Source organism: Neophocaena asiaeorientalis, unplaced genomic scaffold (assembly GCF_003031525.2).
Source record: "Neophocaena asiaeorientalis asiaeorientalis breed wild unplaced genomic scaffold, Neophocaena_asiaeorientalis_V1.1 scaffold7, whole genome shotgun sequence".
NCBI lineage: Eukaryota > Metazoa > Chordata > Mammalia > Artiodactyla > Phocoenidae > Neophocaena > Neophocaena asiaeorientalis.
Genome location: NW_020185337.1, coordinates 20,284,657 through 20,300,297, shown reverse-complemented (window position 1 = coordinate 20,300,297; position 15,641 = coordinate 20,284,657). Strand labels below are relative to the sequence as shown.

General features: G+C 41.0%; 1 protein-coding gene across 5 annotated transcripts in view; it reads right to left on the bottom strand.

The window, feature by feature from the left end:
* ABCG2 (ATP binding cassette subfamily G member 2 (JR blood group)) overlaps nt 1-15,641 on the bottom strand; it is a 146,431-nt gene that overhangs the window by 23,085 nt on the left and 107,705 nt on the right. For all 5 annotated transcript variants that reach the window (XM_024736089.1, XM_024736088.1, XM_024736091.1 and 2 more), the window contains 4 exons: nt 14,258-14,317; nt 12,694-12,808; nt 11,928-12,080; nt 8,843-9,000 (listed from right to left, as the gene is read on the bottom strand). In XM_024736089.1, the coding sequence (XP_024591857.1) occupies nt 8,843-9,000; nt 11,928-12,080; nt 12,694-12,808; nt 14,258-14,317 (486 nt within the window). The remainder of the gene's footprint in view (nt 1-8,842; nt 9,001-11,927; nt 12,081-12,693; nt 12,809-14,257; nt 14,318-15,641) is intronic.

The following is a 15,641-nucleotide window of genomic DNA, read 5'->3' as shown; positions in this document are numbered from 1 at the left end:
AAGTGATTAGTGTACACGGTGGAACGTGAGACAACTAGGTTAGTGCTCTCCAGTGTGAGGAAAGATGTTTGTGTGCTAACTAGTCCAAAGCATAATGAAACATAACCTAGTCCAGTATTCTATGTCAAGTCATCATCCTCCAAGGAACACTGTTAACATGCTTACAGATAATAAAGATATCAGGGATGTATGCTCTGATCCTGAATCCCAGACCTGTTACTTACGTGTAAGTAACATGTAAGTGGCATCTTCACTTACATGTGCAATCGACATTTCAAACTTAAACATTTTCCCATCTTCCCATTTCTTCTTATTTTAGCATAGAGACTTGCTTATGAGGGCATGGCCATCAGAGGAAGCAAGGAAAAGAGAAGGAGGGGAAGCCATATGAAGGTGGTGTGTCTGGCAGCCTTTAAAAAATGGGGGCGGGGAGGGTTACTGTCCCAGAGGTGGTGAGCAGAGGGAAGAATGGCCAGACTGATGGGGAGACTGATTCAATTGAACAACTAAGTAAGTTGACCGACGGACTTCCCTGGTGTTGCAGTTGTTAAGAATCCGCCTGCCAATGCAGGGTACACGGGTTCAAGCCCTGGTCCGGGAAGATCCCACATGCCGTGGAGCAACTAAGCCTGTGCGCCACAACTACTGAGCCTGCGCTCCAGAGCCCGCGAGCCACAACTACTGAAGCCCACACACCTAGAGCCCGTGCTCCGCTAAAGAGGGGCCACCGCGATGAGAAGCCAGCGCACCGCAACGAAGAGTAGCCCCTGCTCGCCGCAACTAGAGAAAGCCCCTGCACAGCAACGAAGATGCAATGCAGCCAAAAATAAATAAATAAATTTATTTTTAAAAAAAATTAGCTGACTGAGCAAGAAAGTAAACATATTGAGATAATGGGAGCCAAGTTTCTCATTGTCTGAAAAGTCACTTAAAAACATGGAAAGGGCAAAGACTAAAAAGAACACTCAAGTGTTAGATCAGAATTGGAAATATTATAAACTCACGGGGTTTTTTAACATGTACATACTAATAGAGCAACAGGTACAAATATGTTTATATGTATCATTTCTATTCAAACTATATACACACACAACATATTTATAGTAAATACATATTTCCAAACAAAATACAGATATGTATTTCTATGTTATATATATACAGATACACATACACGTGTATTTCCTAGGTCTGTCTGCTAAGTGGGTCTAGAAGCACTGACACTCCTGTAGCAGTGAGCACATGAAGTAATCAGATCTTGGTTTCTAAATCGTAACTACGCCAGAAGGAACCAGGGCTCCTTGGAGGAACATCTGACACAGGAAAAGTTCAAGATGAGCCTGGAACATCTTGCTGACCATGAAGTAAAGAACTGCTTGGAGAATGATAGGGACACGTCAGAAGGGCACAAAGGCCAGACTGAAGAGGCTTCCACTGGCCAAAGTCAGGGTGAATTTGGCCATAAAAACAAATAAGAATAACAGATTATAACCCATTGAACAAAAGAAGAAAATGAGTAAACATAAATGAACAGAAAAAGAAGAAAACACTTTTACAGGAGGATGCCAACTAACATATGTAGAACGAATGATGTAAAAAGGAAATCACCACTTGGCAACCCTCACACTAGTAGCTGACAGGCAGGAGTTGTGAGTATAGGTGGGTGGAGATTTGATGAGGAACAGGATATTGGCCTAATATCTGATTATCTCCGCTGAAAAAATACTAATCAATTACAAATGGAAAAATAGTTATTTCACAGCAGACAGACCCAGCAGATACCAACAAGACCAGCTGATAAAGGTTAACATCACCCATGATGGGAGAAGTCAAAATCATGCATCCCCGATGTTATGCACTGAGAACACAGCATCATTTCTTTTATTGATTTATTTATTCATTCATTTACATCTCTATTAGAGTATAATTGCTATACAATGTTGTGTTAGTCTAGCTGCATAAGCTGCTTGTAAATTTTGGAGATTAATCCTTTGTCAGTTTCTTCATTGGCAAATATTTTTTCCCATTCTGAGGGTGGTCTTTTGATCTTGCTTATGTTTCCTTTGCTGTGAAAAGCTTTTAAGTTTCATTAGGTCCCATTTGTTTATTTTTGCTTTTATTTCCATTTCTCTAGGAGGTGGTTCCAAAAGGATCTTGCTGTGATTTATGTCATAGAGTGTTCTGCCTATGCTTTCCTCTAAGAATTTTATAGCGTCTGGCCTTACACTTAGGTCTTTAATCCATTTTGAGTTGATTTTTGTGTAAGGTGTTAGGGAGTGTTCTAATTTCATTCTTTTACATGTAGCTGTCCAGTTTTCCCAGCACCACTTATTGAAGAGGCTGTCTTTTCTCCATTGTATATTCTTGCCTCCTTTATCAAAGATAAGGTAACCATATGTGCGTGGGTTTATCTCTGGGCATTCTCTCCTGTTCCACTGATCTATATTTCTGGTTTTGTGCCAGTACCATACTGTCTTGATTACTGTAGCTTTGCAGTACAGTCTGAACTCAGGGAGCCTGATTCCTCCAGCTCCATTTTTCTTTCCCAAGACAGTTTTGGCTATTCGGGGTCTTTTGTGTTTCCAAACAAATTGTGAAATTTTTTGTTCTGGTTCTGTGAAAAATGCCATTGGTAGTTTCATAGGGATTACACTGAATCTGTAGATTGCTTTGGGTAGTAGAGTCATTTTCACAGTGTTGATTCTTCCAATCAAAGAACATGGTATACCTCTCCATCTGTTTGTATCATCTTTAATTTCTTTCATCAGTGTCTTTTGGTTCCCTGAATACAGGTCTTTTGTCTCCTTAGGTAAGTTTATTCCTCAGTATTTTATTCTTTTTGTTGCAATGGTACATGGAAGTGTTTCCTTAATTTCTCTTTCAGACTTTTCATCATTAGTGTATAGGAATGCAAGAGATTTCTGTGTATCCTACTATCCAAATTTTTGTACCCTCCTACTTTACCAAATTCATTGATTAGCTCTAGTAGTTTTCTGGTAGCATCTTTAGGATTCTCTATGTATAGTATCAGGTCATCTGCAAACAGTAACAGTTTTATTTCTTCTTTTCTGACTTGTATTCCTTTTATTTCTTTTTCTTCTCTGATTGCTGTGGCTAAAACTTCCATAACTCTGTTGAATAACAGTGGTGAGAATGGGCATCCTTCACTTGTTCCTGATTTTAGAGGAAATGGTTTCAGTTTTTCACCACTGAGAACGATGTTGGCTGTGGGTTTGTCACATATGGCCTTTATTATGTTGCACTAAGTTCCCCCTATGCCTACTTTCTGGAGAGTTTTTATCATAAGTGGTTGTTGAATTTTATCGAAAGCTTTTTCTGCATCTATTATCATATGGTTTTTCTCCTTCAGTTTGTTAATATGGAGTATCACATTGATTGACTTGTGTATACTGAAGTATCCTAGCATTCCTGCGATAAACCCCACTCGATCGTGGTATATGACCCTTTTAATGTGCTGTTGGATTCTGTTTGCTAGTATTTTGTTGAGGATTTCTGCATCTATGTTCATCAGTGATACTGGTCTGTAGTTTTCTTTTTTTTGTGACATCTTTGTCTGGTTTTGCTATCAGGGTGATGGTGGCCTCATAGAATGAGTTTGGGAGTGTTCCTCCCTCTGCTATATTTTGGAAGAGTTTGAGAAGAATAGGTGTTAGCTCTTCTCTAAATGTTTGATAGAATTCGCCTGTGAAGCCATCTGGCCCTGGGCTTTTGTTTCTTGGAAGATTTTTAATCACAGTTTCAATGTCAGTGCTTGTGATTGGTCTGTTTATATTTTCTGTTTCTTGCTGGTTCCATCTTGGAAGGTTGTGCTTTTCTAAGAATTTGTCCATTTCTTCCAGGTTGTCCATTTCATTGGCATATAGTTGCTTGTATTAGTCCCTCATGACTTGTATTTCTGCAGGGTCAGTTGTTATTTCTCCTTTTTCATTTCTAATTCTATTGATTTGAGTCTTCTCCCTTTTTTTCTTGATGAGTCTGGCTAATGGTTTATCAATGTTGTTTATCTTCTCAAAGAACCAGCTTTTAGTTTTACTGATCTTTGCTATTGTTCCCTTCATTTCTTTTTCACTTATTTCTGATCTGATCTTTACAATTTCTTTCCTTCTACTAACTTTGGGGTTTGTTTGCTCTTTCTCTAATTGCTTTAGATGTAAGGTTAGGTTGTTCACTTGAGATGTTTCTTGTTTCTTGAGGTGGGATTGTATTGCTATAAACTTCCGTCTTAGAACTGCTTTTGTTGCATCTCATAGGTTTTGGGTTGTCGTGTTTTCATTGTCATTTGTTTCTAGGTTCTTTTTGATTTCCTCTTTGATTTCTTCAGTGATCTCTTGGTTATTTAGTAGTGTACTGTCTAGCCTCCATGTGTTTGTATTTTTTACAATTTTTTTCCTCTAATTGATATCTAGTCTCATAGCGTTGTGGTCAGAAAAGATACTGATACGATTTCAATTTTCTTAAATTTACCAAGGCTTGATTTGTGACCCAAGATATGATCTATCCTGGAGAATGTTCCATGAGCACTTGAGAAGTGTATTCTGCTGTTTTTGGGTGGAATGTCCTACAAATATCAATTAAGTCCATCTTGTTTAATGTGTCATTTAAAGCTTGTGTTTCTTTATTTCTTTTCATTTTGGATGATCTGTCCATTGGTGAAAGTGGGGTGTTAAAGTCCCCTACTAGGATTGTGTTACTGTCGATTTCCCCGTTTATGGCGGTTAGCATATGCCTTATGTATTGAGGTGTTCCTACGTTGGGTGCATAAATATTTACAATTGTCGTATCTTCATCTTGGATTGATCCCTTGATCATTATGCAGTGCCCTTCTTTGTCTCTTGTAACAGTCTTTATTTTAAAGTCTATTTTGTCTGATATGAGAATTGCTACTCCAGCTTTCTTTTGATTTCCATTTGCATGGAATATCTTTTTCCATCTCTTCACTTTCAGTCTGTATGTGTCCCTAGGTCTGAAGTGGGTCTCTTGTAGACAGCCTATGTACGGGTCTTGTTTTTATATCCATTCAGCCAGTCTATGTCTTTTGGTTGGAGCATTTAATCCATTTACATTTAAGGTAATTATTGACATGTATGTTCCTATTACCGTTTTCTTAATTTTTTTGGGGTTGTTTTTGTAGGTCTTTTCCTTCCCTTGTGTTTCCTGCCTAGAGAAGTTCCTTTAGCATTTGTTGTAAAGCTGGTTTGGTGGTGCTGAATTCCCTTAACCTTTGCTTGCCTGTAAAGGTTTTAATTTCTCTGTCGAATCTGAATGAGATCTTTGCTGGGTAAAGTAATCTTGGTTGTAGGTTTTTCCCTTTCATCACTTTAAATATGTCCTGCCACACCCTTCTGGCTTGCAGAGTTTCTGCTGAAAGATCAGCTGTTAACCTTATGGGGATTCCCTTGTATGTTATTTGTTGCTTTTCCCTTGCTGCTTTCAATATTTTTTCTTGTATTTAATTTTGGATCGTTTGATTAATATGTGTCTTGGCATGTTTGTCCTTGGATTTATCCTGTATGGGACTCTCTGCGCTTCCTGGACTTAACTGACTATTTCCTTTCCCGTATTAGGGAAGTTTTCAACTATAATCTCTTCAAATATTTTCTCAGTCCCTTTCGTTTTCTCTTCTTCTTCTGGGGCCCCGATAATTCAAATGTTGGTGCATTTAATGTTGTCCCAGAGGTCTCATGAGACTGTCCTCAATTCTTTTCATTCTTTTTTCTTTATTCTGCCCTACAGTAGTTATTTCCACTATTTTATCTTCCAGGTCACTTATCCGTTCTTCTGCCTCAGTTATTCTGCTACTGATTCCTTCTAGAGAATTTTTAATTTCATTTATTGTGTTGTTCTTCATTGTTTGTTTGCTCTTTAGTTCTTCTACGTCCTTGTTAAACGTTTCTTGCATTTTCTCCATTCTATTTCCAAGATTTTGGATCATCTTTACTATCATTACTCTGAATTCTTTTTCACGTAGACTGCCTATTTCCTCTTCATTTGTTTGGTCTGGTGGGTTTTTACCTTGTTCCTTCATCTGCTGCATATTTTTCTGTCTTCTCATTTTGCTTAACTTAATGTGTTTGGGGTCTCCTTTTCACAGGCTGCAGGTTAGTTCCCGTTGTTTTTGGTGTCTGCCCCCAGTGGCTACGTTTGGGTCAGTGGGTTGTGTAGGCTTCCTGGTGGAGGGGACTGGGTTGTGTAGGCTTCCCAGTGGAGGGGACTGGTGCCTGTGCTCTGGTGGGTGGGGCTGGAACTTGTCTTTCTGGTGGGCAGGGCTGTGTCCAATGGTGTGTTTTGGGGTATATGTGAACTTAGTATGATTTTAGGCAGCCTCTCTGCTAATGGATGGGGTTGTGTTCCTGTCTTGCTAGTTGTTTGGCATAGGGTGTCCAGCAGTGTAGCTTGCTGGCTGTTGGGTGGAGCTGGGTCTTAGCATTGAGAGCTCTCTGGGAGAGCTCTCGCCGATTGATATTACATGGAACCGGGAGGTCTCTGGTGGTCGAATGTCCTGAACTCAGCTCTCCCACCTCAGAGGCTCAGGCCTGACACCAGGCCGGAGCACCAAGACCCTCTCAGTCACATGGCTTAGAAGAAAAGGGAGGAAAAAAAGAAAGAAAACAGCATCATGTCTGTTGTATCTCTGCCAAGAATTCATAGCCTGAGTCTGGTCACGAGGAAACACCATCCAGGGATGGACCCTATGAAATATACTCTCGCATATGTGTGAGGACATAAGAGGCAAAGAGTAAAGAACTGTTCAGGATTAGAAAAGATTTTTAAAAAGGAAGGTTTCTGGAGAGAATCCTGAGCCAGAAATGAAAAAGAGACACTTCTGGGGCAGCTGGTGAAGTCTGACTGGAGTCCATGGACTGGATGGTGGCAATGGCATCAGAGCTGACTCCGTGGCTGGAAGGTGTGCAAGGCAGTAATGTAGGAGCAGTGTCCTTGTTTTTTGGAGTTGCAGGCCAGAGTATCTAGGGGTGATGGTACATGATTTCAGAAAAAGGTCTATGGTTGCGGGGGGGCGGTGGTGGTGGTGAGGGGATGGAGGGAGAGTAAATGCAGTTAAAAGGTAACAACAGTTGGGGAATCTAGGTAAGGGGAGATGGGATTTCTTTGTGCTACTGTTGTAACTGTTTCGTAACACTGAAACTTTTAAAAAATTAATTTTAAAAAAAGGTGTCCAAGACTTTTGAAATTTCTCTTATAACCGTGATTCTCCTACCATCTTCTTTCTTTGTAAAAGACATTCTTGGGACTTCCCTGGTGGCGCTGTGGTTAAGAATCCACCTGCCAATGCAGGGGACACGGGTTTGAGCCCTGGTCTGGGACAATCCCATACGCCACAGAGCAACTAAGCCCGTGCACCACAACTACTGAGCCTGTGCTCTAGAGTCCACGAGCCACAACTACTGAGCCTACACGCCATAATGACTTAAGCCCTCACACCTAGAGCTCACTTCTCCACAATGAGAAGCCTGTTCACCGCAACGAAGGGTAGCCCCCGCTCGCCACAACTACAGAAAGCCTTCAAGCAACAACGAAGACCCAAAGCAGCCAAAAATTTGAAATAAAATTTTAATTTAAAAAATTAAATTTTTTAAATTAAAAAATTTTTTTTAATTTTTAAAAAAAGGAATTGTTATTCTTTACTCCATTCTTCCATTTTTCAAGGCCCCAAATCTTAGAAGTCATTCTCTCGATAATCACACCCTATATCCAATTCTAAGCTAATCCTGTTGATTCTGTTTTCAAAACAGAGAGAAACCCCCGACTTCTCCCAACCTTAACACTACCATCCTAGTCAAAGTCAGCATATCTCAAACGAGCTAATACAAACAGCCTCCTGACTGGACTGCTGCCACTCACCCTTGCCCAATTATACAGCCTTTTCTCCAGACAGTTACCAGTCCTCCGTTCTAAAACTCTCTGAAAGCTTCCCATGTCCCCTAGAGACATTAAAAGCCACAGCTCTTATAGCAGCCTACAGTCTATATAATCTGCCACCCACTCAATTCCATCTCATGTCCCGTTCTAACTGTTATGGACTGAACTGTGTGTCCCCAAAATTCATGTTGAAGTCCTAACCCCCAGCACTTCAGAATATAACTATTTGGAGATAGGGTCTTTAAAGAGGTAATTTTGGTTAAATAAGGTCATGTGGGTGCCACAATCCAATAAGGACCAGTGTCCTTATAGGAAGAGGAGATTGGGACACAGACACACCACGGGAAGATACAGTAAGGACACAGAGAGAAGACAGCTACCTGCAAGCCAAGGAGAGAGGCCTCAGAAGAAACAATCCTGCCGACTCCCTGATCTTAGACATATAGCCTCCAAAAATTTGAAAAACTAAACTTCTGTTTTAAGCTAACCACCCAGTCTGCGGTACTAGGTTATGGCAGCCTGAGCAAAGTAATCAATAAGAGTCCCCACCCCTCCTGAGGTCACTGGGTTCCGAACACATCAGCAGGCATACTCTGCCCCAGGGCCACAGCTGTCCCCTTCCACTAGAACTCTCTGCTCCCATATATCCAGGTCTCGCTCCCTTGCTCCAGCTCAAGTGTCACCTCGTTGAGGTCTTCCCTGACCATCCCATATGTGATACAGCACCTCTATCCCACCATAGCCATCTTTTGCTACTCTCTTAGCCTGTTTCATTTTTCATACAACGCTTACATTTGTTAATTGACTGTTTCCCTCCAACAAAGAAGGAAGAAATTTTTGTCTGTGGTGCTTACTGCTGAGTCCCTTGCACCAAGAATAATACCTGGCACATAGTAGGTCACCATATATTGGATGAATGAAAGAATAATGTTCCCCTAGCGTTTACCTCTTCAGAAGCAAAAGGACAGCATTTGCTGTGCTTGAATCTAAGCCAGTTGTGGGCTCATCCAGGAACAAGATGGATGGATCAGTAATAAGCTCCATTGCAATACTAGTCCTTTTTCTTTCTCCTCCAGACACACCACGGATAAACTGAGTTCCAACCTAAAACACAAATATTATTGTTATTAACAATAAAAACCACAGCCATTATCGTTTGTTGAGCTCCCAACATGTATGTGCCAACCCTATAAGAGGCACTTTATCTCATTATCCTCATTTATTCTGAACAGCAAATAAATGACTATGTGGGCAAAGAGGTAGGTTTCTCTTTAATTTGAGGAGTAAACTGAGGCTCAGGTCACAGCTGGTAAGTGGCTAAGCCTGATATGAAACCCATGCTTTTAACAGTTCTATATGTTTCTCATCAAGCCATATATTTCATTTTAAGACAGTTAAGCCAGAACACTAAAAGATATGGCCCTGACGGAGTGAAGCCACAGACCAAAACGGGAGCCGAAGATAGGAGTAGAAAAGCTGGTGAAAGCATCTATCATTTGTTAGTCTTTCTTACAGCCTCCTGACGCCCCCTTCCCTGCCCCCGCCCCGCCCAAAGTCCTCAGTGCAGCTGGGCAGCTAGGAAAGTTCACTTTCTATCACACCACATTAGCACCTCTTAAATCACCATGAGGTTTACCAAATTGAGCCCTCCTATACCCTAACTTGCTGCAGAATTCCCGGCTCATTCTTTCAGACAAATTCAGAAGGTAGACTATTCTACAGGGTAATTGGCTGGCTCTTTCAACTAGTCAGTGTCACTGTGTGGTAGGGGACCAGAAAGGTTTTGGGGGAGAAAGGAGATAGGAAATAATCCTTATATTAAGAGTCTTCAAAGAGATAATCAGTAAGTGCTGTTCATGCCCTTGACTGGATCCTCTAACAATTGAGCTGTGCCAGACATTCTGGAGACGACATGGGGAAATGTGGATGAATATGGCTCCACATCGCTGATATTAACACACTGTTAATTCTGTTAGTTGATAACGGTATTGTGGTAATGTAGGTAAGTATCTTTTTTTTTAAGACGCATAATCCGTATTCAAGAGTGAAATGTCATGAAATTTACAACTTTCTTTAAAATACTTCAGAGAAAAGAAGCTGAAGTAATTATGGGAAAAGATTAACAACTGGGAAATCTAGGTAAATGTTATTAGTAATCGTGCCATTATATTAAGTATACTACAATCATATCATCACTATGTAACAGAGAAAAACAAACCTGACTCCATATTGAATCTATTCCTTTAGCTCTAACCTTTGTGCTCTGCTTCCCCGTGCTTAGTCATGCTGGCTCTGCACCTTTTATGAAAGAATGTTGCCTAAAGCCTGAAATATACAGGATAGCCCATTGTCAAGGCTCTGACCTTTCAAGGTGTAGCACTTTTCCATTTACATAGAGATAAAAAGTTACAGGGCAGAGAATAACATTTGTCTTGTTGGACGTTTATGGGAACATTGTGACCAGATCCACATGGCCAGCTGCAAGAACAAAGGATTCTGACAGGAAGAAGTCTGCAACAGCAACCAACCAACCAACTCCCTCCCGTTTTAGTATAAAAGAAGCCTGAATTCTAACTTAGGTAAGATGGTTCTTTGGGACACGAGTCCACCATGCTCTTGGTCTGCTGGCTTACCAAATAAAGTCGCTATTCCTTGTCCCAACAACTCATCTCTCAATTTACTGACCTGTCACGCAGCAAGCTGTTCGAGCTTGGACTCCGTAACAACTGAGTAATCAGACTATACTCTCTACATTTGTTATGCTTAAAATTTCATAGAAAGTAAAAAAATTTAAATGAAGTACTTCAACGAATTAGATAAATACATTCTAAGTCAACAACTCCCTTCAGCTTATTTTTCTCTGGAAATCCACGGAAGGAACTTAGGGCGATAACTGCCTGTTGGTAGAGAACTTTTACCTAAGGGTAAAGAATGGTAAACACCTTATTGGGAAGAAAATCAAGTAATAAGCAGAGCTAATACAAAGGAAAACCCAGTCGCTTACAGGAAGAATTTAGTGGAAACTGGTGGCATCTCAGAGTTATTTTTCCAAACAAACTACAGCAAAATATACTTTACGTTAAATAATGTCAGAAAGTATCATATGAAACAGCAGCCAGCAGGATACCCCCATTCTTTGTTACGTCTACGTAAAGGATATCATGGGGGGACTAAACTAGAGCCATCACAATCTAAAAAGCTCATCTTCACGGAAAGCTTCAGGTGTTTTCCCAGCAAAGCTTTCATACCTAGTCACCGACTGTAAAGTTCACTCGTTCATTTCATTTCTTCTTCCCGATCCTGTATAACCCACAAAGGGAGTTACTTTTCTCTCTTGCCGGCAACTTTTATCTCAAAAATCTAAAAGAGCCCAGCACATAACAGTCTGTAAGTAAATACTGGCAGAAGAAAGGGGGAGGGGCAGTGAGGGAGGGAGGGAGGAAGGGAAGCCAAAAGTGCCAAAAGAAAGGCTCTAGAAAAACAACTTGGATGCCACACAAATTAGAAATAAACCCTAATTTGACTGGATATAACTTGGGAAGCCAAACTGCAGCAAAGTGAAACATACAGATCAGGAACCCTTGGATTTTCATCATGTACCAATTCCAGAAATACACCTCTCAAAGGCAATGGAACAAAGTCCCCCGGAGGCACAGAAGAAGGACAGCTAAAAGGGGAAAAGAAAATAGGAAGAAGGAAAGTTAGCGTGAAGACACGGAATGAGACGTGACAAACGATCAGGGTGGGAGAAGACCAAGGGCTGTAATCACACAGAAAGGGCCACGTGTTCTTTGCAAAGAACACTTCCACATACTGGACCACACTGCCACACTTCATTTCCAGGATTCAATCATTTTTAGGTTTTTTAACCTGGTTAACTTCCATCTTCATATTAAGTAAGTAGTCACTTTTCTCATGGTTACAGAAAGCAGCAACTCTTTACTATACATATTATAGAAAACTTCTGAACAAGTTATACTACCCACACAGGTGAGTCCGATTCGCTGGCTATGACACGTTTTCCACATTACCTTGGAATCCGCCACTTTATCCAGACCTAACTCTTGAATGACCATGTTAATCCGTTCATTTTTTTCATGATTTGTCATAGTTGTTGGAAGCCGAAGAGCTGCCGAGAACTGTAAGTTTTCTCTCACTGTCAGAGTTCCCATCACGACATCATCCTTAAAGCAAAATGGCGTTTTAACAAGACATAGCAGGTCTTTTCTAATACCCTCACTCTTTGGTATATGTAACTTACCCACAAAAATAACATACCCAAGGAAAGTTCTAGCGAATAATGAATTATACAAATTATAATGAATTATACTTGCAATTATACAAATTACAACTAACTCCGTATAACAGCTGCAAAGCCTGATGAAATAATTTTCCTTCCCTACCCGTACGCCCAAAGAGAACACAGGTAATTGTGATTATTACTAGCAAACATTTCCACACTGCTTGATACAAGGATTTGCCAAAATATTGTTCTAACCTAGGTGAAGGAGAGAGGTGAAGGTGAAGGAAAAAAGTAGAACAGTAATGTTTTTTAGAAATGATAGGATAACAAGAATTGATATCATTGTCCTTACAAGGATCATATTCCAGATTCTCCCTGACTTTTCATTTAATACTATCCTGAATTTTATGGGAGATCATGAAAAGCTGGTGTGAAGAGAAGTTGTTTCTACGAGTATGTCCCGTAGTCAATTGGAAGCACACTCAACTATTAGCCAAGGCACTTGCCAATATAGAAACAGAAGAAATCTAAAATACAAATCCACAAATACTTACTTGTACCACGTAACCTGAGTTACATTTAAAATTGGCAGGTCGAGGTGCTCCATTGATCAAAACATCTCCAGATAATCCATGTGGATCTTTCCTTGCAGCTAAGACATCTAACAACCTATAAAAAGACATCTGTTATTGTTATTTATTCCCTCCAACTCAAGGCTTTACCTCTCAGCTAATCTGAATCCAAATTCTGCTCAAGTTCGAAAATTAACTGACCAAGAAGTTATATGGTTCAACTAAACATATAGATATATTTTGAATCTCACCTTCCTTTTTTTTAAACCATGTGCTACAATAAAGCCCAAAACCGTGAAAGCAAAGCACTGCTGGCTGATCCAGCACAGACTACCCAAACTGCCCTCCAGGCTGTCTGACCTCGGGCGTTCCAAGGTAGGTAATGTGCTCCTTTGTCTAAGACACAAGCCTTCACTTATGCCTTTGGCTCCATGTCCCGACTTTCAATTTTATCCCCCTCCTTTTCCTCTCCATAGCTCAACTCATAGCTGACAGCTATATGCCAATCACCTTATCATGTCCTCTTAGTAAAGCTGACCTAGTAAGACCTTCCTGGCCCTTAGGACAGAACCCCAAACTAGCACAACTGCCCATTATCCACAGCAACTAGAACCAGACAAGACATGCAGAAAATGTTCAAGAAATACCTGCTCACATAAGAGTGATCTTTAAAAGCACACTAAAACTGGAGGTGGGGGGCTTCCCTGGTGGCGCAGTGGTTAAGAATCCGCCTGCCAATGCAGGGGACAAGGGTTCGAGCCCTGGTCCGGGAAGATCCCACATGCCGTGGAGCAACTAAGCCCGCGCGCCACAGCTACTGAGCCTGTGCTCTAGAGCCCGTGAGCCACAACTACTGAGCCCGCGAGCCACAACTACTGAAGCCCGCGCGCCTAGAGCCCGTGCTCTGCAACAAAAGAAGCTACCGCAATGAGAAGCCCGCACACCGCCATGAAGAGTAGCCCCTGCTCGACGCAACTAGAGAAAGCCCGCGCACAGCAACAAAGACCCAACGTAGCCAAAAATAAATAAACAAATAAATAAAATTTAAAAAGAAAAGAATAGGTGAAGGAGATTTAAGAGGTACAAACCTCCAGTTATAAAATAAATAAGCCATGGGGATGTAACATACAGCATAAGGAACAGGGCCAATAATATTGTAATAACTTTATATGGAGACAGATGGCTAGACTTATCATGGTGATCATTCATAAGGAATGCAAACGTCAAATGTTAGCACAGGGAGATCAGCTCGGTGCTTTGTGACCACCTAGAGGGGTGGGATAGGGAGGGTGGGAGGCAGGGAGGGAGACGCAAGAGGGAAGAGATATGGGGATATATGTTTATGTGTAACTGATTCACTTTGTTATAAAGCAGAAACTAACACACCATTGTAAAGCAATTATACTCCAATAAAGATGTAAAAAAAAAAAAACACTATGTAGTACACCTGAAACTGACATAATATTTATGGCAACCATAAACCAATTTATTAAAAACCACACACTAAAACTACAAAGAAAAAGTTAACTTATACTGTTATACTCACGAAGATTTGCCTCCACCTGTGGGTCCCAGAATGGCATTGAGGCCAGGTTTCATGATCCCACTGTAAATACAGAAATATATCAAGTTATTAGACCACTTTACAACCAGTTCTATTAATTCAGGGTTTGCATTTAATACACTCAATGAAGGCTGATAAAATTATAGACAGGGGAAAAAAAAACCCACAAATCAGCCGTTAAAGGAAAAAGAAACCGAGATGTCGATTAACAAAAATCTAGCAGACAAAGAATGTTAACCACAAGTCAGGACTTATAAGAAAAATGACTTGGGTCCCTCTAAATTCCCTTCCCTTATTCTCCACACTGGTTCCCTGATGTAACTGACTCTGGTGAAGCATCTCTGCTACACTTACTCCTCTTTCGCGGTGTAAAGTGCATTAACAAGTTCTGAGTGACACCAGATGACTAGTGTCTTCGTGTCACCTGACTTGCTACCTCGGGCTACGCAGTTAGTAAGTCAATGGACTTCTAGAATCACCAGTAGAAGTGTTCTCACTGTACGAATCTAGTCAGGCAAAGAAACAGTGTAGCTGAAAGAGAAATTCAATGGCTGGAATAAAGCACCTCAGCGGGTTGAAAAGAAAATATCACCAAGTCTTACCCCTCACAAAATTCTTAATCAAATTAGAAAAGTAAAACATACACTCTCAAGATATATCGTCTTCTTCCTTGTAAAGTATGAGATAAGTGGACTGGAAAATTCTCCGTTTAGAAGTGGTAGATGCCACTTTCTAAAGGAGACAACCTTTAAGGATATATAGACATGGTGTACACACAGCATGCTTCCAAACAGACTAAGTAGATGTTTGAGGGTGGTGAAAATTCAGATAGAAAGCAGAAGGGCTGGGCTTCCCTGGTGGCGCAGTGGTTGAGAGTCCGCCTGCCGATGCAGGGGACGCGGGTTCGTGCCCCGGTCCGGGAAGATCCCACATGCCGCGGAGCAGCTGGGCCCGTGAGCCATGGCCGCGGAGCCTGCGCGTCCGGAGCCTGTGCTCCGCAACGGGAGAGGCCACGGCAGAGAGAGGCCCGCATACCACAAAAAAATAATAATAATAAAATAAGAAAGCAGAAGGGTAGAAAAAATTAAGGCAGTTTTGACTGTGTTGAGTCTCAAGAAGAAAGCAAATACTTATCCTAACGGTAGCCAGTAGAATGACTAAGGAGGATGGACTGGAAAAAGGAAAATTAAGGGCAAGGCCTCCGCAGTTATGTAGGCATGATGAAACAGAGGCCTGAAAAGCCCTTTCAAAACCCTGGTGACTAAATGCAATCTCTCTTTGGAACTGGTAGGTAAATCAAAATTTATTCCACAGAGAAAATAGTACCTATTCCAAGTGGATGGTCCAAAGCCAAAGGCTATTCCAT